Source organism: Dromaius novaehollandiae, chromosome 14, assembly GCF_036370855.1.
Source record: "Dromaius novaehollandiae isolate bDroNov1 chromosome 14, bDroNov1.hap1, whole genome shotgun sequence".
Lineage (NCBI taxonomy): Eukaryota > Metazoa > Chordata > Aves > Casuariiformes > Dromaiidae > Dromaius > Dromaius novaehollandiae.
Window position 1 is genome coordinate 8,479,167 of NC_088111.1, and position 24,125 is coordinate 8,503,291.

At 38.0% G+C, this 24,125-nt stretch overlaps 2 protein-coding genes and 1 long non-coding RNA gene across 4 annotated transcripts in view; 2 read left to right on the plus strand and 1 right to left on the minus strand.

The window, feature by feature from the left end:
* LOC112992845 (uncharacterized) overlaps positions 1-24,125 on the minus strand; it is a 63,727-nt gene that overhangs the window by 39,156 nt on the left and 446 nt on the right. For both annotated transcript variants that reach the window (XR_003261621.2, XR_003261620.2), the window contains exon 2: positions 9,790-9,901. This is a non-coding gene — a long non-coding RNA (uncharacterized LOC112992845). The remainder of the gene's footprint in view (positions 1-9,789; positions 9,902-24,125) is intronic.
* On the plus strand, positions 3,544-6,198 carry LOC112992844 (parvalbumin beta-like). The gene is made up of 4 exons (XM_026116119.2): positions 3,544-3,622; positions 4,310-4,442; positions 5,235-5,344; positions 5,837-6,198. Exons 1-4 carry the CDS (start codon positions 3,562-3,564, stop codon positions 5,860-5,862), a joined length of 330 nt encoding a protein of 109 aa, XP_025971904.2. The 5' UTR covers positions 3,544-3,561; the 3' UTR covers positions 5,863-6,198.
* On the plus strand, positions 14,109-17,038 carry LOC112992843 (parvalbumin, thymic CPV3). Its single transcript, XM_026116117.2, has 4 exons — positions 14,109-14,169; positions 14,543-14,675; positions 15,123-15,232; positions 16,817-17,038. The coding sequence occupies exons 1-4, from the start codon at positions 14,109-14,111 to the stop codon at positions 16,840-16,842; spliced, it is 330 nt and encodes a 109-aa protein (XP_025971902.1). The 3' UTR covers positions 16,843-17,038.

A 24,125-nucleotide genomic window follows, 5' to 3' on the forward strand; every position in this document is an offset into this window, starting at 1 on the left:
CCTTCCACAGAGCCCAGAGATTGTAAGTTCTCACACATACCTCAGATGCATAAACAGGCTCTTCATTAGCCTATGTGAGCAGTTTAATCTCTAATCTTTCCAACACTTCTTCTGAAATAAAGATTTACTATGAACCCTGCATAGTGGGAACTGAACACAAAGAAACTGTCAAACACAAGCTCTTCCACAAAGGATATAGCAGGCCCAGGCCTTGAACCCAACATCCCAAACCCAAACTACTGCTCCAGCTATTGAATCCATCATGTCTCTCAACCCAAAATTTTGGTTTGTCCTGCTAAAGAAAGGATGAAAGAGCAGGATGATGCATGAGAAGATAAAATCTCCTGATATTCAATAGAATAGATACCTTTATGTTCCTGTAGAAATCCCAACCTTGAGCCACTTATAAACTTCAAATTCAATTTCAGCTCTCTAACTCTTCAAAATCTGGCATTCATCTTCTAATAAGAAGAGTGAGAGAGCAGAGAAAGGGCAAGGGGATGTCAGAACATTCATTACAGGCAGACTGGTAAAGTTTCTTCTTTGAGTTAGCAGCCAGCCCATGTGGAAAATCTTTGATGCAGCATCATCAGAGACGGCTGAAGCTCTTCACACAAACAGTGTGGGCAGAAGGGCCAAGGCAGGATTGATTTCCTGGAATGGGTTACTGAAATAGATACATCTTGATTAAATCCCCAAACAGAGATATACCTAATGTTTTCACTCTTAGTCGTTTGTATACTTTAAAACATTTTAGTAAGTAGATGCTGTGGAATCTGAATTAATTTTAAGTCTCTCATTTGATGAAACTCTCTGCATTTCCACATTACTTTTGCTTGAAAGCACAGAGATGACATTACATCAGTATGGACTTAAAGGCCTACAGAGCAAACTGTCTATCGACTGGGATACTCAGTAACTTTGGATTTGCTCATCAATGTGTCCTACACTCAAGAAAACAAGAAAACAGCAGCTTCTGTATATCAATCAGCTTACCACATCAATTACAATATGAAGAGAAGGTGCCCTTAGACAATGACTTCCCCTGGAGTTACAAAGACACTATTGACCCTACAGTTCAAATGGAAATTTATGTCAAATTAAGAATGTACAAATATCTGACTCAAAAGGAATTGCTTTGGTTTCATCAAATCTAGATATTCATCAGCGGGTATTTCCCAGACACTAACTTTCTGTACTAACTCCTGGGCTTAAAGAACAAACTGACCTCATATTTGCAATGATCTCCCTGAGAGACTGTAACATTTAGCCAGCATAAACACAGGAAAATCTGTTTTCCATATCTAGCTGAAGTAATCCATTCTTCCTCATTATTATTAAAAAAAAAAGTCCCCTGGACATCCCCTGGACCTGTTCTCACTTTTGTTCTTCGGTTCTCTCTCATCCTAAATAGTCCCCAGACAGATCTCACGGCTGGACTTGATTGTCTTTGGTGCCATCTACAGGCAAGCTCTGGTTAGCCACATAAATGCCCAACATTTGAAGCATTAACGATAAATGTGGTCTTCTGACAAGGAGTTATTTCTTGAATGTTCATTAAATCCTGGCACAATTATCAGATCCTCTCTGATACCAGGCAATATTCTCAATTATTTCGTAGGAATCTGAAACAGAGACAAAGCTAGATTTCCAGATGGGAAGACTGATTGGATCATTAAGTTTATATACCCATCAGTTCAGGATAAAATGCCTTTAAAAGTAACTTTCCTGGTTGCTTTTACAAAGCCCACAAAGCTTTGTTTTAACAGTGTTCAATTTACCATATGACAGAGGTTTAGAATAATACAATTAGTTCTTCTCTTAAGCAACACTTGAAGAAATGATCAAGAAAAACTAAGGCATGCAAGATGAAGTTTTGTCTGTATTTTGATGTATACAATTTTTGAGAGAAAAGACAGCAGATTTATATTACATTGACCAAGTGTTGGACTTTATTTTAAATGTAATGGCATTACTCAAATATCATTTAGACCTACTATCATATTCCATGGATGTGTACATATATGTGGGTTCAAAATGTTCTCCTGCTTTTTTTTTTTTTTACATTGGCCAGTTTCAGCCATTCAGTTCAAAGCCATTAAGTTCCTACAGATTTCATGAGATAGCCAAGCTGAGGGTCCTATTAATACCTTGCAAAGAGAAAAGCTGCTGCTTGTGCTTAGTCATTGCTCGAATCCTCACAGAAGTTTAGCTTTTCAATACAGAAAAGAGGAAAACAAGTATCACTGATTTCACTGCTCGGTTTCACTCCTTGCCTTACCTTTAATTGGTGCGTAATGCTGCGTGCTGCTGAACAACTGACAGCCTTCATTATATAAACGGACACATTTACTACTGTTACTATTTAAAATGTGCATCATGTAGGGAATTAATCCTGAGCAAATGTCTTTTGCTATTCAATTTTTATATTCTCAAGTATGTATTTCAGTAACTGAAGAACTGAACCCTGCATATCAGCTTATTAAAAATGATTTGGGATCATTCAAAATGAAAAGTTTTATCTATGTGAGATTCTACTTGTATGTCAGGTATATCTGTCACACATATCACCAATATTACTATCACTTGAATGCTACTAGGGAGATTACAGGAGTACACTTCATGGGTAATTGCTATCAGGATTGGGCCATCAGAAGTCAAAGTCCACCATGAAGATGTCTATTTGTACTTAGCATTTAAGCAATAAAAAATCTATAAAACTTTTTCATCCACAGCTCAAATATCACTTGCTAGACTAAAAATAGGCCCAAGTTGAGAGGATTTACTTTGTATGGCACTAAACCTTATATATTGTCTAAAACACCATGCACATTCCTTTGAGATATAAATATCAATCTGATTAGCTAGCAGGTCTTGTCAGCTACAGTAACTTATCCTCTAGGGTGTCTGAGCCATCACGTGGCTCCAGGGCTTCTGTAAAAGGTCGGGAGGACTTAACCAAGGTCTATATAAGTCATTATCTCTGTCATTTAAGAAAGAATTAAGTCAAGAGGACTCTGTAGATCTTTTATAATTTTTTCTGTTCTTGGCTTGGGGAAAACAAAGCAACAAGGTGAGTTGAATCTTTCCTCTGGGAGCTTCTGTAGTTATCACATCAATCCACTCAAAAAAAAAAAAAAAAAAGCATGGAAATAACCAAGGATCCCAAAACGCAGTGCAGTTCTATTTTGGTTTTGTCCTCAGTCTGTGCACCCAAAATCCTTAACCAGAGATAACAGCAAAGCCGATCCACTACATGTGTCTGAAGAAAAGGATGGAAGAGTCAGTGCTCCTGCAGGGCAGCTCCCTTGGCTTCCCTTTAGCAGTGGGACATATGTTGCGACTGCCCCCACTAACCAAACGTGGCCGCCCTCATCAGGCAGCATCAAAGGCTGATAAAGCAAGATCAATATGCAGTGGATCTGCTGGATCATTGTTTACAGCTGCTGCTACATCTCCCACCATAGCATCAACCCCCCATAGTTCCATATAGTATCCATATTTATCACTGTTTTTATTAACTCCATCCAGTATTATTTTCTATTTTACAGCAGCTTGGACATGGCTCTTGCTGGTATCCTGACAGATGCTGAAATTGCTGCTGGCCTACAAAGCTGCCAAGGTAACATTTACCTTTTGAAAACTTCTCGGCTTTTCAGTTTATCTATCAAATTCCTCTTTCCTCGCTACCCCAAGTCCCCAATTCCAATGGAAACAGAAAAAGCTGAAGGGATGAATGAGATTATGTAACATCTTTTTCCATCTCCAGAGTATATGGTAAGATGTTGTTGTTATGTTCGTTTGCAAACTACAGCTTTAATTGTTTTACCCAAGAGAGAAAAAGGAGACAAGGGAATGGAACAGATGCAAGCTTTAATCTGTGCCGACCAAGGTACAGACCCTATCATCACTTGTCCGTTTTAGCAATTTTAAGTACAAAAAAAGAGAGGATGAAATCCTGGTTTACTTGGAGACTAATGATAAAACCCCTACTGATTTCAATGCAAGCAGGATTTCCATCACCAAGTTCTGTGAGTTGATGTTTGAATGAAGTATCTACTGATAAATTTAATGCTCCTACATGATGAAGACCATAGTCGATATTTTTCTTCCTAGGTTTGAGAGACCATTAATGGAAATATCCTACTAACCTGAAGTAAATTGAGGAAAACAAAAGATTGTTGAATGGAGTTTGTAATGACTCTCGCTGTGCTGCAGAGCACTTTGTTCCTTTATGCAGAAAAAGCTTATTTTTTGGTGCCAGATCTCTAACTACTTTTCTTCATCGCCTCTTGCTTATTTATTTCAGCTGCAGATTCCTTCAATTACAGAACTTTCTTTGTCAAAGTGGGTCTTAATTCCAAGTCCAAAGATCAGCTGGCCAAAGTCTTTGGAATTCTTGATCAGGACAGGAGCGGCTTTATTGAGGAAGATGAATTGAAGTAAGTAAATCCAAAAAAGAAAAAAAAAGAAAGGATTTACCAACAGGCTTTCATTCTACTGTCTCAAAATGTCTGCAGGATAAGATGAGAAATACTCCCTTTCTCTCTGTCTCTTTGGATTCTAGAACAAATTCAATTTTTTTTCTGTGCTTGTGCTAAAGAGGTTGCAAGACAAATAATGAAGGAAAAGGTGGATCACAAGGAGAAAAAACTTCAATAGCACTGAAAATACTTATTTCATGTATGGATAAGTGACAGACTGTAAAGACAAAAATAGCAGCTCTGCTAGAGTTTGCTTTTTATTATCGCAAGGTTTTTACTAGACTGAGTTCAAAGGGCTATCGTTCTCTCATCTGGTTCCTGCCTCCTGAATTCTACCTCCCAGATCGTATTCATCTGACTTGGAAGTTAAAAAGTAAGGCTAGCTAAATTCTTGCCACTCTTATGAAGAACCTACATCTTAGGAGAGACGAAGGAAGATAAGGAAGAGGGAAGAGGAATCTTGCTACTAGAGAATCAGTTTTAATTTTACCTATTCAGTCCAGTGAAGCCAAAATGTCATCAAGGGATTTTTACATATTATGATGCAACAACCTCTTTCTTTCTTAGTCTTGTTCTCACTGAAGTAGAAGGAAGTTTTGTCACTGAATTCAACAGGATTTCACAAAGAGGTTTTGATATAGTCTCAAAGATTGAATTAAGCTTGGAATTTTAAAGCTATTATCAGTAACAAACTCTAAATGCTTCTAGTACTGAATATTTCTTGCTAATTTGTCCTCTCATCTTTAACAGACTCTTCCTGAAGAACTTCTCTGCCAGTGCCAGAGCTCTGACTGATGCTGAGACCAAGGCATTCCTGGCAGCAGGTGACAGTGATGGAGACGGTAAAATTGGAGTGGATGGTAAGATTCCTTTTATGAAATGGAGTAATTTTTTGCCCTTGGCATTTCCTAGTGTCTAGCTCTAGACAGCTGCCCCGCTCCACAGGCTGGCTGTTATGGATCCAATTCTGAGGTGCTCAGCTCTGCTCCCTATTGTAGAAAAGGCCTAACACAGGAGCCTGTCTATATTCTGCCCTGGGCAATCAGTAGTCAGCCCAGTTTTTATCTACAGAGATTTTTCAGGACTGGAATCAAAATTTATATATTTAGGAAATTTTAGTATATCATTTCACTGATTTTTACTTTTGAACTATTGATACAACGTGAATACTTAAATGCAACACTTCTTTTAAGTATCCGTTATTATCAGCATAGAATGCACTAAACTTCAAGAAATGATTATTGGACAAAATACCATTTGTTTCCCATTTTAACTCTAAAAATTAAAATACTATTTTGACTGTGATATTAAAAATGTGGTCCAATTTTACTATTCTTCTCTTTCTTTTTCAGAGTTTCAAGCCCTGGTCAAATCTTAAAAAGCATTTAAGATAAAGACCAAACTATCTGTACTGTAAAAAATCTTTCTTACTGTGAGTCTACTATTTATTTATACATTCTGTACCCTGAAAGATCATGAACAAATGCTGGCAAGTGACTTCATATTGTTAGAAAATGTCTGAAGTAGTGCAACGCACTACTTGAATCATATTCTTCAATGTTCTAAGCGGAACGTCTCTATATCACTGGAAGATTAAACTGGAAGCCACTCTGCTCATCTGAATTTTGGACTTTAGAGATTCTAGTAAAAATATAAAGAGAAGGAGAAATTAAAAGCATTTCTGTGGGCCATTTATTTTCAATATTTGCGTAATAGCTAGCACCTGCTGTAAAAATCTTGAATAAAGTATCACGGTATAAAACCTGATCATGGTAACAGGTAGCAGTGAAATTATACTTGTATAAGTAAAATGTGTACTTAATGCTCTGTAAGTTTTTATGTCATTCTTTATGCAATGGATTACATTTTATACACTGATTAAGATTGGTAGGCCTCTACACCCCACAGTGATGACGTAGCCTATATGGATGGCAGGACCTAGTGCTAATTGACTTGTTAGTTTTAACATAAAACAACTGGATCCAAGATGAACCCATATTACTGATATTGCAATGCATTCAAAATACACATAACAGGATGTTCTATGAATTCTCCAAGGAATCACTCACCTGCCTGCCCACCTGATGGCACTATTGTTCCACTTACAAGAAGTTTAAACAGTATTTTATCTGTTTGAACCCAGCCAAGTCAGAATAGTTCTAGTATCCCTATTGTTCACTTCTGTTTATGAATCAATATTGACAGATTAAATTATCCATGACCACAGATCACTAAAATTTTGTTTTCCAAAGGATGAGACACCGTGCCTTAGATCCTGGGAGCAGGAAGGACAGGACATGGCTGCCAGGTCAGAGGCAGATCAGTGATGCTGTGTTGCAACTGGGGAATATGCCTTTTGGTGAGCCCGCTTTGGACACTGATTTCCCTTTAGTGGCAAATGCAAGGTGCAGGGCCCTTTCCTATGCCCTGACTCCTTGTGCTGGACAGGTTGGTCAGTGGATTACGTCTCGAGCATACCAGCTGTACCTGGCAAGTTACACATCATGACACAGAGAAACAAAGGAGCAAGACAGGGGTCCACCTGCACAGGGGTGGGAGCCAGGAGCCAGCACTTCCTCTCTCTGTCAGTCAGAGACTTGCAGGTCTGCATACAGAGAGCATGTCTTAATCACATCAACACTATCTATGCCAAAATGATTTCTTGCAAGATTAACGTAAAGAGTATTAATTGTTAACAGAATTATAAATTGCTTATTTTGCCTGGAAGCCTAATTGGAAACTGTGTTTTCCCAGCCCTAACAAGTGCACCTGAAAGCAAGGGAATCTGTGCTTTGGATATACTGGGTTAAAAGCATTTGGAAAAATCAAGTCCCTGGTGCTTCATATTAGGAAACGGGGGCATACTGTCCCAATTTAATCAATATTCTTTCGCCTTTCTCCATCTCTAAACTGAGGATAACATAATGTCCGCACCTCACGGCACTGTAAAAATAAATGCATAAATGTTTGTGAGGCAACAGTAGTGAAGTGAAGAGCACCATAAAAAAAAATTCAACAAATTAGTCACTTTTTCTTTAGAGACAGATTAGAATAACAAGCAGGAAACAAGGAATGAGGGGAATGCAAAATTTTGAATAGTTGATCGTTAACTGAACCTCATCCAACTTATGCACTGACTAAGCTAGAGTTCTGGTCGAAAAATAATAGCGTGATGATGTCATTAAGATGGTATCATAATATAAACACACACAGCAATAAATTAAGGTTGCATTGATGAACTAATTGCTAACATGACCTAACCTGACACTGCAGTCTTTATGCTTTTTTTTTTTTTTTTTTAAGTTCTTGGGCATTAATCTTGCAGAAAATTATATGACTGTCTCACATATTTACAGATTAAAAATCTTCATCTCAAAATTATCTGTCAATGCTCTAGTGATACTGACTGATCCATAACACATTCAGGACAGACATTCTTGAGAAGGAAGAAAACAATTAGTATCAATATAATGTTGGGGAAATCATCATCATTGCAGAAAATTAAAGCAATCTATATGCCTTTTAGGAACACTCAATAATGTGTTTCACGCCTTATACATTAGCCAAAAGATGTCTTTCCATTAACTCTAATGAATGAACTGGGTGCTAATTTTGTGGAACTTCCCTGAACACTGAAATAGAATTATCCATCAACCAAATCCATACATATGATTTCAGTGTCATTTCAGGAGAGCAATAAACAAAGGAAAATTCTGAGGAATTAATAACTGCAGTATGATCGCAGAGCTAAAAGCTATCATTATTGTCAGAAAATACAATATATCTCAGCAAACATTGTTTTATATTTTTGGTATGCAGTATGGGTGACCTGTAGATCTCAAAGCACTCTATCGGCATTAATGGCTAATAGAGAGAGAAAGGCACAGAGAGCTCAGATCATTTTTGAGTTAGCAGACAATTCCTTTATTGAACCACACTTACTTCCACACTGATTATCCTGCTAGGTCTATACAAATCTAAGACAATTTCACCACTTACCATTCCATGAAGGACATTAAAAAATTAATGACAAGATAGATCTGGTATCAGCTTCAGCTGACCATTCCAGCAAGTTAAGAAGGTCTAGAAAGGTTTTTAGACCTTTCCTTCTTTCAGCATTATCACTGAGCAGATCAGTGGAGAAAGTGCTATCCGTGTCTACAAGAATAAACTCTCTTTCTGTCACTCTCTGTCTCTCACTCACAGAGGCTGCCAGGTACTGTGAAATGTCTGTAACTGCTTTGTGCTTTAGGAAAGCTCTTCCAATTGTGCCTGTGAAGCCACAGCTGGGAGGAACTCTGCATGATCATATACACGCATTCTCATAAAACTTCCTTAAAGTGAAGAGAGCGTTTCTAGAAAGAGAAGTATGCAGGCCTGAGACCACAGCCCATATTCAGCAAATGTTCCTATCCAACCCTTCCCACCAGAGTCCATAACTATGTTGTTGACTTTAACTTCCATGAAATTTTGTAAAAGGCTTTATGCAAATGTTTTAAATGCTTTGCTGAATCTAGACACCTGCTTCTCCTTTATTTAGGCGGCCATTTTGTTAAATAAGTGACTTTCGATGGTTACTTATGATAAGGTTAACTCCAATCATAGAGTATTTTTTACTTCATACTTCACATCCTCCTACTGATGAAATCAATGGCAGAAATCCCACTGACTTCAATGAGGGCAGGCAGTAAATATGGAAACAGTTGGAATGACTTCAGTGCTATTTGTTTTATTTTACTGTGGCTTCCTACACTGTGGATCATCGTGAAATGCAGCCATGTGTAAAAAGCCTTTGGTAACAGTAGAGTGCCACTGTACCTATCTTTCACACATCACAAAAGGCAGCATACAAATTCTTTCACATCCTGTAACCTTATGGCAAAGTTTTTCTTAAAATACAGAGAAAACTTGAAGGATTTGGACTTGCAAAGATCCCTCCATCTTATGCTATCTAGCATGCTGACAGCAGCCAGAAACATCTTGGACAATTATGTGTAGAGTCAGAATCAGAAGACTGTGTTACTGGGTCATGGAAGCACTTGCTAGTGCATTTAAAGACAAACATACAGCATATCAAATGCTAGCAGAGACTTAGCAAAATCATCTTTCAGGACAACTTTTTAAGCGAAAAAGCACTCTGATCAGAAAAATCTCTTTGAATTAGTTATGCTATTAATAAGTTATGTCAGTCTATTCTGCTATCATTTTCTTTGACAAATAAATCTCATTTACGTGGCATGATAAGGATATAACTTAGCCTGGGGAAAGCATACAAGACATCTCTCCTAACACAAAAGAGAAGTACCTGTCTTTGTTTAGCTCCAGTCCCTCAGTGCTGCAGGATGTATCCTGTATTTCATGGTTTCTACAGTCCAGATGTCCGCTCCATGCTCTGGGCAATATCCCATACCTACTTGCTGCAAGGAGAGAAAGCTTCGTCACTTAGGGTTTTGATGCCTGAAATTCACTGTTTTCACCCTTCATTGTAATAATGTGCAGTACAGAAAAATCAAACATTAAATCATTTGTCCTTAAACCTCTCTGTTAAGCACGATAAAGAGTATTGCCCAAGCAACCATTCGAATTCGATTCTGTAATTATTTCTATATGACTAAAGTGTGTCCCTTGAGAGACAGGTGAAGTGGCAGGATATAATTCCTATTTTAGTCACTTCCAGACTCATTACAAAGGCAGAATCTGTTATCGAGGATCATGATACAATGGTTCTAGCCCTGATACTAACACAGTTGAAAGACAGAATTGTATGGTTTTTAGAACAGCAGCTACAGCATCTCTTTACACTATTGTAGTTGGTCTCAGGTTAACACCTTTCCTCTGGTCTCACCTGAGGCTACTGCTGAAGTTTCATTTGCATGTGCTTGAAGTCATGTCTTTGGTTGATTGTCACTACTAATTAACTCTATACCAAACAAAACACAAAGAGCACAAGAAGAGTCCACAACCTGTCAATGATTTATCAATACACAATTTTCCTCTGTTTATTAGAGAAGTTAAAGGTACTTGATTTGAAAATAGTTCTCTCTTAAAGTTTCTTGTCAGATTTCACAGAAAAGAGATTTATTTCAAGGTGAAAAGTAGAAAAGTCCTAGCAAGAACTTATCAGTATGAATGTTCTGTGTTTCTCAGAACTACGTTTTCCAGTTCAATTCTGGAAGTCTGAAACCAGAAAAGTAGCTTTAATATTCTTGAATGTGCTGGAAAACAACAGAAGGAAAATTATGCAAGTATATAATTCTTCAGAAGAAAAATTCAATGGCACTTTCAAACATCCCTAGTAAACAAAAAAAGAAAAATCCAAATAATAATTTTTCTTGGAACAAGTGCTAAATATTCCTGGAAACTGTACAATACTCTGATTTGGTACCACATTTTGCACTGGTATAAACTGCCTGTTACCTAGCTGTTGTTCTTCTGGCTGAATTATTAGGTATTTTCTCTAGAGCATTACATTGCCTTCATACTATCTTTTAGAAAATTTCTAAAGTTCTTTTGGAGGTCACAGTTTTTGCACCTCTAGAGCTGTAATCACCTGAGTTAACGTATACCCCAGAAGTAAGGAAAACAAACAGATAATTTAGCTGTGAAGTAGATTATCTAGTTAAAATATCACTTTATATAATATACTCATCCTGGATTATTTCACTTTAATTGTAGAGAAGAGAAACCTGTACTTCAGATGAAGTGGCATTAATAAATAAATAAATACAAGTAACCTTAGATTCTCACCTGTATCATTATACAATGACATCAACTTGATTCTGAAATTCAGCTCTTTTAGGCTTTTGTAAACCATCTTTCAGCCAGGATCAGCCTCACTTTTGATGTCAGTATTGAATTTCAAACATTAAAAGAATCCTTCGTAAGTGTTGATAGTGAACCTATTGCAGTTATTAGTGTACTTTTATTTGAGATCATTATTTTACTATAACATTCATTCCATTTACTTTACTGCTGCTGAATACTTTGCCACAAGTAAAAACTGTTCCGAACCCTATGTTCCCAAGAAGTCAGAGCTTACGAGATCGCCAGATGTTGTTCTTGAGCATTAGGTCCTTATATTTTAATACGTCTCTATTAGTTGCAGGCTGTTTTGAGTTTGCATCTTATATGCCCACCTTGATCTTGCCATTTTCCCTGTATGATTTAAATTTCCTCATTGTCATTAGCTTTTAATAATTAGTGTTGTATGACAAATCAAATACTGAAACAAAGCAAGCAGTTCACCAAGCAGTGTGTAGGAGCAAAAGTAAAATTCTGTTCTCAGTAACATCAATGGCCCTTGAAATGGCCCTTGAGATGGCACTATCACGGAGATCTAAGAAAACCCTTCTGTGTAGAAACATTTTGGCAGTAAAAAATGTCAAGAACCAGTAAGAAAGCCTTCTGTAAGGTTTCATGTGAACTTGAGATGATCATAAAGGAGAAAATTCACAATGAAATGTAAAAATCTATCTACAAGGATGAGAACAATTTCAGGATGATTCTGTAGAAAGCACAGTATATGCACTCCACTCCCTGACAGATTGTAATATCATGCAAATCTTAGGTACGAAAGAATATGAATATACAGTGCTGAACAAAGAGGATAAGCAGAAAGAGCATTAGAAGAGCTGTGACCAGATCTTCTGCTTTTTACATTAATTTCACCTTTTATTTCTTTATCCTAATTCAGATACACAGGTGCTATGGAGCAATTGCTATGGTCAATACTTTTCTCACTAATATTAAGCAAACCAGGAGTAAATCCACTGAAGTCCACTATACCAACGTAAGAAAAAAATGAAACTTAAACGTATTACTACTCTATGCCGACACATATTTGTAACTTCCGCTTCCAGAAAAAATACTCCTTGTTCAGCATAACATGCCATTTCCATTAATTAAAAAAAAACAATGTTCACATATTACGAGGACATTACTTTACATACCCTAACAGACTGTTATACAATAAACTCTAATCAAAATATGAATGTGTTTTTAAATTCTCTTACTGGGTCTTCATCCCAGAATCTTGTCCACGTGAATCACCTTAAAGATGGAAGTTGATTTTTGTCTGAGAAGGACAACCTCTAATCTGTTGAACTCAATTTTAGGTTTCTTTCTAAAATTAATGCTCATGAAATATATAAAAAAAATCCACTAAGGCATAGCTGCAATTTTAATTTCACATTAAGGAAAGAAACTGTATGTATGCATGTTGTAACATGTATATAAATCTATCTCCACACTAGAAAGTATTATTCCTACAAGTAAGTTTATTATTGATTTCAAGTAACTTAAAATATTCAAAATAGATTAAGCAGGCCATCTGAGTATATGTAATCTTTCAAGCAATACAGTTAACAAGATTATCTTACTTAGCTTTACCTAGTTTCTGAGTTTTGCTCTCACTAAAGGCATTGGTTTCTGTTCCATCCCTGATCAGGGATAGGACTGTAATTTTGCAAATGGTTAGGAAATGCAAAATGAAGCTTGCTGCAGAAAGATCACCCCAAATGATGCCATGCTTTCCTCTATCTTAGTGACAAGTTATCTTCGTCAGAATGACATACTGTCACCTCGGATCTTTCGTCTCCAAGTTCTCTATAAACCCCAAAGGATCAACAGGCTCAGGGAAGCCAAACTAGTTTCTTTGCATAAGGATTTGGACTGCTTCCAGTGAGTGACTTTGAAGTCCAGGGGTTAACTGAAAAGCTTTAAACAGGTATGCTTTAATGGCAGAGCTGTACTTAATTAAGCACAAGTGGATTTATTTAAAAAAACTGTTGTTCTTGTCCATATTATCTTAGCATACAAATAGCAAGAAAAGTTTAATTAGTTAGGGAAGAAATTTGAGCTAGGTCTCAAATCAAACATTTGATCCATGAAACAGTAACCTAAGTAGTGGTTATTGTCACCTTTTGAATCCTTTATAAGCCAGAGTGGCAAGCCATAGCCAACATTACTATTTTGCCTGGTATCTCCTCAGCTATTTTTCCTTTACCTAGCTGAGAAAACCACAAAGGTGAGCAGCTGACCAGGGATTAATTAGATGAAATTACTGTGCAGGGCTGTACCAGTAGTAAGTACAATAACCATTGTTCTAAGATTTTAACTGCTGGAATTACATATGGATGGACCTTATGTAGATAAGTATCAGTTTTCTTTTTATTCTTCGGAGTTGTTGGGGGAGAAAACAAAAGCAAACCTTCTTGACTTTCTTTTTCCCACTGCGTATCTTCTTATCTGTATTGCCAAATGCCATGCATTCCAGTAAGACTAATGACTGGATTAACTGTTGCATAGAGTCTAAAAAATCTGCTCTACTTAAATAGGAAGCAGGTAATAGATAAAAAATTGGTCACCAACTCACAACATCATTTACATAATCAAACTCATTAAAAAGCTATTTCAGCACTGCTCTTTTTAAGGAAATAATGTGCTAAGTATTATAATTTGTTTAGAAATAGCAGCAATGTCAGTTTGACTAATTGGATTTGTCTACCTTCAGGAGTCTTGCTAACCAATTACTACAATATTCTTTGAAGCTTTGAAAAAACAATTTATTTTAAAATGCATTTGCATTTCATGAGTTTGTCATATCCTATTTTGAATAGATTTAAAATGAGCATCACGGACATTCTAAGCCCTTCTGATATTGCTGCTGCTCTGCGGGACTGCCAAGGTGAGAAAACAATTAAAACTCTAAAAATCTGTTATTTTGTGAGATACGTGGCAAGTTTAACTCAGTCCCAAAGGAGTACTGAACAGGTGCATACTGGAAACCAATTTGTGTTGTCTCTTTACCTAGCTGCTTCAGTATATTTGTTCATGACTCTTTCGTATTGTCAGTAGTTTGAGTCTGTAACTTACAACCATATAATTTTTTTTGACGTTTACGAAGGTGTGGAATAGTATGATAAAATTCATTCTTTGACAGCCTTTACCTACCTTTCATATTTAGAACAACTAAAATGTGACAAAGCAATATCCTCAGACCATTCAGGAACAGTGAATGCAGTGGTCTGGGGTTAATTTATTTATTAATTTATTTTCAGCTCCAGATTCCTTTAGTCCCAAAAAATTCTTTCAGATCAGTGGGATGTCTAAAAAGAGTAGCAGTCAGCTCAAGGAGATCTTCCGGATTCTCGACAATGATCAAAGTGGCTTTATTGAGGAAGATGAGCTCAAGTAAGGATTTTCTGTGTTGCTTTAACTACTAGCTATCAAAAAATCAACAGTTTTCAAAACTGTATTGTAAAGGTGAGCGCAAGTTATGTTAAACACATGACCAAACCTTCAGTAGATTGTGAATGGTGTAAAATGGTGTATTAAATAATACAAATTATTTAATAATTTATATGAACCGTATTATTAAGTAACTGACTTTAATGCCCATTACAGCAAAAACATAACTCATAGGGCTACATTTTGGTAGTGGGCAGAATCAAACGTATCAGGACTGCACTTACAAAGCAGAAATGTATATAATGAAGATTTAGTTTGTCAAACAAAGCAACCTTTGGAGGACTTCGCTACCGGAGTAAATAATTTCTTTAAGAAGAGCAGTTTAATTATGCAGCCAGCATAAAAGAATATTATTCTATGAAAATCATAACCAAAGGTGCTTTCTTCTAGATATTTTCTTCAGAGGTTTGAATGTGGAGCCAGAGTATTGACCAGTTCAGAAACTAAGACCCTCTTGGCAGCTGCAGATCATGACGGGGATGGTAAAATTGGGGCTGAAGGTATTAACTTATTTATAGATACCATAATGCTCCTCAGGTTGTGTTGTAAATAACGGGTGATTCTCTTCTCTTTTATGTTGATTGTACACTAATTTAACTCCAGTATTTGCTGAAACCCCTGCAGTAGCAACCTGTGTGAAGGGAGAAGTGGTCCCTGATCTTACAGGTTCATCCCTGCAACTCCTTGTGCACAAGCAGGTTAACAACAAAACAAAAAAGCCTACCCAGGCTGTCCTAAGGAACCTTCTCATTGCTGCTCACTCACTCACAAATTTCCTGTTGTTTCACAAGGAACAGTAGCCTATTTCTCCTTCCATTTCCTCTGGTGTAAAGCAGCACCAGCCTCACTAGTAATACACAAATGCAAAACCAAGAACAAAAGAACCAGCTCTATGTAGCAGGATCACCACGTTGTCACACACATCGGCTGATTTACAGCAGGATCTCCCAACAGAAATTCCACTAGTAGCAGTGAAATCATACCCCATATGCAAGGCTCAGACGCATGTAATCCAGTATATGTTTTGCATAATACAGAAGAAAGAATGATCAAGTATCATTATCCCAGGCACGAGATACCACAAAAGGCTTTGTGTATGTGGTTGGATGCTATTATCTCCAGTGCTGGGTTAAGGATCTGACAGGAAGCAATGGTTGTTTTAGGACACATCATATTGCACCAACTCCATTGAAATGCTAATGTGATTTAATGGCTGCTCAGGGCAGCAGAAACCTCCTGATTTCATAATTCCATTTACACGCACACACACACATAAAAAGGCTTGGAGACAATGGCGACTTCTCTCATGAGAAGCAGGCTGTAGAGGAGAAGAGCATGAAAGGGGTGTAGGGAAGAGCATAAAGGGGATGTACTGGTGTGCAGATACCCTAGCTCACTGTGCGAGGGGGAGGACTGAACTCTTCTGTTTCTTTGGAAGGTATTAAATTCAGTTCCTTAGGAAAAGGATATTTTATGCCAGGATAAAAACACATGATGTATGAAGCAACCTCTGTACCAATAAAATTCTCCGGTGATGGGACTGAGCAGATACTCTAACTCACACAAACCAAACAACTAGAAGATCTTCTAAAAAGCAGTGTCCTAGTGTACAACACAGTGCTTGAATGCCATACTACTTGAAACTCCAAAACATTTTTGGCTCCAAAACATTGATTATGCTCTAAGTCGACAATTCTCAACTGCTGAAGCACTATGAACAGCTTATAAAACACAGAGTCACTTTTAATTCTTATAAGTCCTTAATTTCTTCTTTCACAAATTCCGTATTAGCCATTCCATTATTTTTGCCCAAGATCACTATTAAGCGGAGTAGGCTAAAACTACCACGGGCATCTTACTGTTCCTTACAAATGTTAGCAAAGCACTACTTTTCCATCTATTGTTTAGAGCGGGAAGCGTGAGCAATGTCTTTCTTTCATATATGTTTCTTCCCCTTTGGTCATCTGTCAGCAAACTGCTTTGTGTTCATTCCTATTCTAAATCTCTTGATAAGCCACTAATCTTTTATTTCCAATCCTCTTAAATTACTATTTCTACTGTAAATATTCTCTTATCTTTTGCAGAATTCCAGGAACTGGTGCAGTCTTAGAGGTGCAGAGGGAACAAACAAGATAAAACTGGGATGAATCTGCAAGAGAAACTCTAAAACTTTGAAAATCAGGAGTCCCTTATTTATTTATTTGACAGTGTCTGTTACTTGTTCACTGCTTTAGCAACATATTGAAATGCTGCTTAATGATTTTTTCATTGTGTGGACCATTTACAATGTTCTAAACTCTACTTCAGCAGACACTTCCCTTGAAAATATCCAATAAAAATTAATCATATGCTGTAGCATGTGTCTATTTTTCTCACCACTAAGCTGAAATGTGTGAATTCTTAAACTAAAAGTGTTAATCTCTCAAAGATCTTGATCTTACTAGAGCTTCATATACAGCTCATCTTTTGAAATCAGTGGAAGTTCTGTCTACAGAAGTCTAGCTGGATTAAGCTTGAAGTTCTCAGGCATTCAGCTCTTAGTCAAAGTCTAAGGGCTCAGCTATAGCTGGGAAGTAGATGAGGATAAAATTTCAGTCTTTCAAGAGAAAAGCAGTCATAGGCTTTGCTTTAGAAATGGTTTCTGCATGAGCCTCTTGCAGCTTCAAACTGATTATTACATTAACCAATTAAGAGAACAAGAAAAAAACTCTAAGCTCTCCTTCAGAAAACAAAATTAAAAAGAAAACCTATATGGGCTTGAGGCTTCAGACAACTGTGAGGCTTTAAAAAAATCAGAGGGGAAGCAAAACACCTTCCCCTTGGTGACTGTTTCTAGGCTTCTCAACAGAGAGGAAAAACTTATAGAAATGCATGTTGACAAAGTGCTAGCATATTCCACTAGGTATTTACAGGCTGCGTCTGCTATATTAAAAAATGTCCTTCACAAAAAGCATTTATCTCTGGGGATGCTGAAGAAATGTGTTTTATTTTTTTAAATCAACAAACAATAATTCAGTCATTATAAAAGATGCTCTGATACTCTGATGGAGTATTTATATATTCATTTCCTTTCACAGCATTAATAAGTGCTCTAAACTGCAGTTCATATATACACGTCTTGAACTGTACGGGTTTACCTTTCTTTCGGTACTAAGAGAGCCTTACCTTTAAAATCAGTACAAGACTGGAACCAAGCTCTAGCGTCAGTCACAATTTTGGCACTTCACCGGAATCCAATACAAAACATCTCAGTAAAGGAAAGAATGCTTTATAGTTGCTGCAGTTTCAATCTGTCTCTTCCTTTGCTGCAAATGGTATGTTTAAAAGGAACTGCATTTTTTCTTCTCGTAAGTCTCTGCAAATACCAATAATAATGGAGAAGAGCACCAAAAAAGACCTGAACTGTTTATGACATAACCAGCTGTTGCTGGGGAAAAGACTAAAGAATCTGAGTGCACTCAAAGGAGGGACTATATATCTTGCACAGCAACAAAGTCACAAAGACAGAGTTCAAATGGCTAACGCTTCGATAAGCTGGGCCCTTTGCTCTCTCCCAACCTGTATTTTGCAGGTCTAAAATAACAGTAATTGAAAAATTCCTGTCGGCCTGAAATGTGTTCATCATTGAAGCACAAGCGTTTAAATAAATTAAATCTCTGATTTACGCATTGTGAAAAGAAGTTCCTGGAGTTTCATCATCCAAAACAGCCTAGGCAGCAGCACCACTACAAATTCTATAATGATCCATCTTTTTACCTTTATCCGTTCTCTGCAGGCATCTCCTTTGGGAGAAGAGTAAGGGAGCACCAGCCAAAAACCACTGAATGCCTTTTAAACAAACATACATAGATTAACCCCAAATTCTTAACAGCTGATGGTTGAAAACAGAATTTTTGTCCCATTTCAAAACGTTTTCAGGCAGCTTCATTTACTTGTTTGCACACTTGGACACTTGGTACAAATGTGAGCATTTAGTAAGGTCATCACATATTTTTCTTCTTATTGTGCAAAAATAATACTAACATAAACTGATAAAAAATGAACCTTGAATTTGATTAATAAAATATTTCTCAGCCTTAAGAAATATGCTCACGTGGCATAAATCACTGGAGTTTCAATGACTTAAACAAGAGCTACTCGGATTTACACAAGCTGAGGATCTGGCCCATAGAGGTGTTCATAGCGTAAGATGGATGTCACAGGATATTCACAAGAAATAAAGTGTGATCTTGGCAATGGAGCCAGCCTGATGACAGAAGGGTCCTGGACTAGTTCACATGTAAGTAACAAACAATTCTCCATTTCACTGACAGTTAAGTGCCCTGACCTTCGCTATTCATATTACATTAGGCAGCAAATGCATGTAAAATAAAGAATTTTCCAGCTGCTTCTATACTCCCACCTCTATCTCCTCTTAGTGTCTCAGCCCTCACACCACGGACTTCGGCAAGGAAACCTACAGGTAAAGTACAAATTCTGTTATTCTCCGCTAAGATGCAACACATTTACTAGAGCAGGTCACTGGACAGTAGGTGGACAGAAGAATTGTACAGTGCCCTGGTCCATAACAAATTTTAGAGGGAATCAGAACTGTCTTTGTTTCCCCAAAAGAGGAATATATCACCGTTATTCACATCATAAGTTCCTGTAATACAGCCGAACTACAAGACTTAGGTACAATAAAGAGGCAAGGAACAAGACGACTAGGAAAGAATTTCTTAGCAATCGCCCTGACACATTGCCTTTTTTACCAGATTTGTATGTAATGTCTTTAGAATAATCTTGGTCAACACTACCAACTCAAAATATGCCTCAAGTGTTTCTTTATAGCTGATTATTGAATATATATTATAGTAGGACACTAGAGCACTAAATAAGGTGCACCCACTTGTTCTAACTGAGATAGTCTATCTGCAACATCCAAAGTATCGCACTTAAAGGAACCTTTCTGTGCATTTCCTTTGGGAAAAAAGGACCTATCAACAACAAAAAATTATAGTACAAAGCTGCCATTTTGAGGCATGACTGTTCTCCACAGGAGTTTGTATTTTAAGTAATGGGAAACTCACTGATTTGTAGGATTTCTGATTTCTGAAATGGGTGAAACTTTTAAAGTCAGATCAATTTATTTTATCACTTTCCTGGAATCCTTGAAACTAAATCCTACTTTCAAATGCTGATGGTCTTGTCTCTAAAACAGGTGATGGTGGTAACTCAAACTGCATTTGCTCATTGATAGAGAAACCTCTCTGCACCCATAGCCTAAAACAAAAGGTCATCAGTAAGCCTTATTCTAGAGACACTGAGTATGCAGAATTCCCATTATTTCCAAGCAGAGATCTGTAACTGAGAAAGCTCTTGGCAGGGCTTTATTGACTGATGAGGAAGGAAAAACTAAAGATATTTACTGTATTTGAAGTATACAACATGTCGTATCATCTAACACACGGATATGAGTGCTCACTGAAGGTAATGAACAGCCAGTCTCTATAATCATTTTATTTTTAATGAATGGGATGAAAATAAAGACTGCATTAATCAAATGCACTCAGTACAGTACAAAGACTTGATATGAGACACAGCATTCAGAAATCAGCTACTACTGACAACTATGCTTACAAATTGCAGCAAAAGATGCAACTAGTTCTCAGAAAAGAACTGCCACTTATAAATTGTATCCTAAAATTATTTACTAGACAAAACAACTATAAAAATGCATTCTTGCAAAATACAATACTTGTGATTCCAAAAAGAATACGAGTCTCTAGAGCTCCATTTCAAGTTCACATTATTTATCCTATAGTATCCGGTTCCACACTTCCCTGTCTGTAAATAGTTAAAATAAAAAAGTAAAAGAAAAAATAGTGGCCCATTCAACCTTCCAGCACAGAAAACCATGATGTGCCTTCAATATGTCAAAAAATGACACAATTCTTCATGTCATTCTCTCTCTCATTTCTTACTGTGATCAGCAGGGAAATAATTAACATATTACTGTAGTCCATCTTCAGAGCTGAAATCTTTTTAACTGTCTAGCCTCTTTCTCATTCTCCGCTGCCAACTTTTCTTTCATGTCTAGGCATTCTTGTTAAACACATTAAACAAATGAAAACATTGAAAACTTCATATATATCTCAAGTTTGGTGTGCAAGCAGTTTTGTATTGCTATTCAGTGATGCTGTACCCTTAATTATAACCAAAACTAGTGTAAAATTACTATCTTCTGTTATAAAGCCTCTGATTCTGCCAAGCATATAAATCTATTATTAAATCATCTCTACTCACCAAGCAGTCAAAATCTGCTCACATTCCTTGACACATCACTAAGGGCAAATCTGGGAGAGATGAATGATACTCACACTTAGAGGCAGGGCCCCTGCAACTAGATGCAACATTTTATTTTCACACAGCGCTACAATGGCCTGTTACAATATTAACAAACAATGCATACTAGGGATACACAGGCATTGTCCTTTTTTCGTGGATCACAGCACTACTTTGTGATTTATTTGCTAAACTAATCCCAAACTGCTGAGTCCACACATTCGTTAACACATTTAGACCACATACTGTCAATGAACAGCTATTTGATCTGTCAGCTGTATTTATTTACAGCTGTCAGCTCTAACACCCAGAGTGATTTATAGTTTATCTTTTTGTTAAGTCTGCTACTATGCAGCTGATGGAAATGCTCAAAATAGTACCTAGGAGTAGGGTCAACAAACCAGAAGGTATGGCTACACAGTGATGAAGATATTACTCTTTCTTATTCCAACTTAATTTTTTTTAACCAACTGGAAGGCACTAATGATGTTCTTAATTATTTGTCTCTTCATGTAGTGGTTATCCTCTGTCAAATTTCAAATGTAACTTTTAAACTTATGCAGCAGTTTAATTTTATGTAATCATTGGCTGGGAATCACATTTCGAACTCAGGGTGATCTGATGTCACTTTGCAAATGTCAAGGTGTGGTGTTACTGCACATACAATTAAGAAGATGGGATGAAATTGGAACCACAATCGAAGTTTCTTCCTGCCCTGTGAATATGGGCATTAAAGAAGTAATAATTTAAACTAATTGAATCTATTATCACATACTCTTTGTAAATTCTCACAAATGCTTCCACCAAAAAAAGGGGTCAAGTTACCGACAAGACTGCACTGAGGGAAATTTTATTTTAGCAATCACTACACACACAATTTCCCTTCCTAGGGAAACTTTGGCATGTAAACACCTTCCTGGCAATCACCAGTTAAAGTAAGTATCCACTGTCCATGCCTCCACAATGTATCCCTTGCAAGAGTATTTTTATTATAGCAGTAAACAGGCATCCAGTCACAGACCAGGATCTCAGTTGTATTACATCCTGAACTAACACAGATCTAAAGGATTATCCCTACACAAGCCAAAATCCACTGTCACTATTGTTTTATTACTTCTTTGGAAAGAAATGAGTAAACTTGACTATCAACACAACCAATTTGAAAAATTTCCATGTTTTAACTTAGTAGTATAAATTAATTTCCCCCTCTGGTCCTGATCACCATTACCTGTAATATACCGGGGGGGGGGGGGGGGGCCTTTCCTTTTTTTCTTTTAATATATTCAGTACTGCCTGGATGTTCTCAGAAACTCTCTCATCTGCGTCAAAGCTGTCAAATGGACAGAGCATAAGTCTCCATGGTGTATCTGAGCACACAGCTGAGTTCTCACAGCCACAGAACAGGAAGCTGGAATTAGCCAATTCTGGACGCCTCAGCCGGACATGCACAGCCTGATCCTTATTCAGCCTGGGCTTTGGGAAGCCCGGCGGACACCAGGGCTTTCCTCGCCCCACTTCCTCATGTTTGCACAGAGGCAGGTCATCTCCAGTCCTGGCCCTTCCACAACACCTGCATTAAATTAGAAATCAGACTCCTGCAGCTTTGGAAACATTTCCTACAGCCATTTACGACCTGGCTGGCACTGCCTGGGTCTGGTCTTGGGTCTGCTGCTACAGCTCAGCATATTGTGTCACCCCTACCTGTCCTCTCCTTCCCACAGTCCTTAACATGACGCGAGGTGCTCCTGAGGTCTTCGGAGCTTTGGGTTAGACACCACAAGTGCAGGCATGAAAGGTGATGCGTGAGCTGGCAATGAAATCTGCATGCGTGTCTGTACGCACACACGTTAACAGAAACTCACTTACTCAGTCTCTACCTTAAGCCAGCCTCGGCAGGCCTGAGCACGCAGCCCTTCTCGCTTGCTGCACCACACCTCACAGCCAGCCCGCGCCTCCATTTTGTGCCTCTCTCCTCACAGGAGGCAACCCCCTCCATTTTGTGCCTCCACACCCTCACAGGAGGCAGCCCCCTCCATTTTGTGCCTCTTTTTCCCTCACAGGAGGCAGCCCCCTCCATTTTGCACCTCTTTTTCCCTCACAGAAGGCAGCCCCCTCCATTTCGTGCCTCTCTGCCCTCACAGGAGGCAGCCCTCTCCATTTTGCTCCTCTTTTTCCCCTCACAGGAGGCAGCACGTTTGCTCCCTTCAGGCCATCTCCTGAGACAGGGGTCGCGGATGGCCCCGATGAGGGACAGGGATCCGTGGGATTGGGGAGGGCCGGCTCCTGCCTCGGGGCCTGTCAGAGCCTCGGAGAGGGGTGAGGCCAGGCCCCAGCCCAGGTCAGCGCAGCCCCTGGCTCAGGCCGGGTGGTTAAACCGGGGTTTCCAGCCGTGGCGTCGCAGCAGGGCATGAGAGACCTGCACGTCGACCCACCAGCCCAGGGAAATAGCGCTCATCTCCCTTCTGCTTACGCCACTCACTTTTGGGTACAGACTGATTAAATATTACATTACGGCAGTTTCACAGCGCCTTCGTTGCACACAGGCTTTATTCCGCAGCACTTGCTGAGGCCGTGGTTTGCACCAGCCAGAACTACGCCGCTGGCATCAGCAATGAGTATAACCGAGCAGTGCGGCGACAGTAAGCTGAAATAATACCAAACGTCAATAGTAAAAAAAATCAGGAAAATATCCCTTCCTTTCACACTTAATCTGGCACAACTTTAAGGAAGCTTCCCAGTACCTTTTTCTAAATAACCAAGTGGAATGAAATCTTGATTATATCTTTATCTAGCTGCTTATTTAAGCAATTACATAGATTAAGTGTATTCAAATTCCTAAGCTTCATATTCTTATAAGAAAGGAAGGTGATACATCTCTTACTACATACCTGTTTCTACTTACAGTTTAGTTCACGCTGAATTTTGATGAAAATTGGAATTAAAAAGTAAAAAAAGAGCTTTTCAAGTATGTTACTAGTTAAATACAACTAACTTAAGTGTACCAGACAAAGAAGAAAGAACAAATAATCAGAATACATTTAATGTATTTATTTATGAGGAAAGGATTAC

Bases quoted from the DNA above. Each gene is read 5' to 3' on its own strand.
- LOC112992843 (XM_026116117.2), top strand. From the start codon at position 14,109: ATGAGCATCACGGACATTCTAAGCCCTTCTGATATTGCTGCTGCTCTG. The intron at 14,170-14,542 runs GTGAGAAAACAA...ATTTATTTTCAG, and splicing joins TGCTCTGCGGGACTGCCAAG to CTCCAGATTCCTTTAGTCCC. The intron at 15,233-16,816 runs GTATTAACTTAT...TATCTTTTGCAG, and splicing joins TGGTAAAATTGGGGCTGAAG to AATTCCAGGAACTGGTGCAG.
- LOC112992844 (XM_026116119.2), top strand. From the start codon at position 3,562: ATGGCTCTTGCTGGTATCCTGACAGATGCTGAAATTGCTGCTGGCCTA. The intron at 4,443-5,234 runs GTAAGTAAATCC...CATCTTTAACAG, and splicing joins ATTGAGGAAGATGAATTGAA to ACTCTTCCTGAAGAACTTCT. The intron at 5,345-5,836 runs GTAAGATTCCTT...TTTCTTTTTCAG, and splicing joins CGGTAAAATTGGAGTGGATG to AGTTTCAAGCCCTGGTCAAA.